This window comes from Sinocyclocheilus grahami, unplaced genomic scaffold (genome assembly GCF_001515645.1).
Source record: "Sinocyclocheilus grahami isolate Dianchi unplaced genomic scaffold, SAMN03320097.WGS_v1.1 scaffold503.1, whole genome shotgun sequence".
NCBI classification, from domain to species: Eukaryota; Metazoa; Chordata; class Actinopteri; order Cypriniformes; family Cyprinidae; genus Sinocyclocheilus; species Sinocyclocheilus grahami.
Genome location: NW_015505682.1, coordinates 285,321 through 286,235, shown reverse-complemented (window position 1 = coordinate 286,235; position 915 = coordinate 285,321). Strand labels below are relative to the sequence as shown.

At 36.8% G+C, this 915-nt stretch overlaps 1 protein-coding gene across 1 annotated transcript in view; it reads right to left on the bottom strand.

The window, feature by feature from the left end:
* LOC107554465 (CD82 antigen-like) overlaps positions 1-915 on the bottom strand; it is a 32,030-nt gene that overhangs the window by 10,151 nt on the left and 20,964 nt on the right. The window contains exon 4 of the mRNA XM_016236971.1: positions 81-155. Within this exon, the coding sequence (XP_016092457.1) occupies positions 81-155 (75 nt within the window). The remainder of the gene's footprint in view (positions 1-80; positions 156-915) is intronic.

The following is a 915-nucleotide window of genomic DNA, read 5'->3' as shown; positions in this document are numbered from 1 at the left end:
AAAAAAAAAATCTTTAAAGTAATAATAAAAATTCCTGAAATATTAATAAATACTGAAATAGCACTGAACCATACACCTACCAGGTCTCTCTGGAAGTAGATCATGACAGCGGCCGTCACCTGGGCAATGAGGATGAGGAGGAGGCAGGTGAAGTACTGCAAACAGAGGACAGAACAGTCTTTCAATTACTGGAAACTCAAATAAAAGTGAAAATATCCTTTAAATATCCTTTAATTGATATCTTATAGTCATTAGAAGTCCAGACAAACATGTTCACATGTTTATTAGACATATTAACAAACTTTCAACAATGCTTGATTACATAAAGAACATGAAGAGTGACAGCTAGTTAACTTTATTTTCTAAATGGGTCAAAAAGTTTAACAAAGACCCTTGCTGGCCGCTAAGCTTATCCAGTGATCTAGCGGGTACTGATATGGCCCCCAGTTCTTGCACGGACATCCCCTAAATCTCACTAGCTTATCCCTTTCACTCCAGCTCAGTAAATCCAGCAGCATTAACCTCAGAGAGCCATTTCAAACTAACTCTTGATCATGCTAATGAGGAAGGGTTTTCTGAAGCTCTCTCAGCAGACGCTCTGGGCAGGGGCTTGTTGTGACTATGATTACTACAGCGCAGCAGCACCTCTCTGCCTGACAACTTCTGTGAATGGTTCAGTGCTCAATGAAGTGGTGCTGAAAAAAATATAAAGTGTCAAACCTCAAGCTATAAACACTGTTATTTCATAAATACTGTAAAAATAGTGACAAAAAACCCAACACATAATGCAAGTTGCTACAACTGAATATGGTAAAATATTAATATAAATTATATTTTACAGCGCAGAGAACAGAATGAGCTAGCTTTGATGTAGTCAGCGGTTGATGTGTAAATAAATAAATAAATATATATATA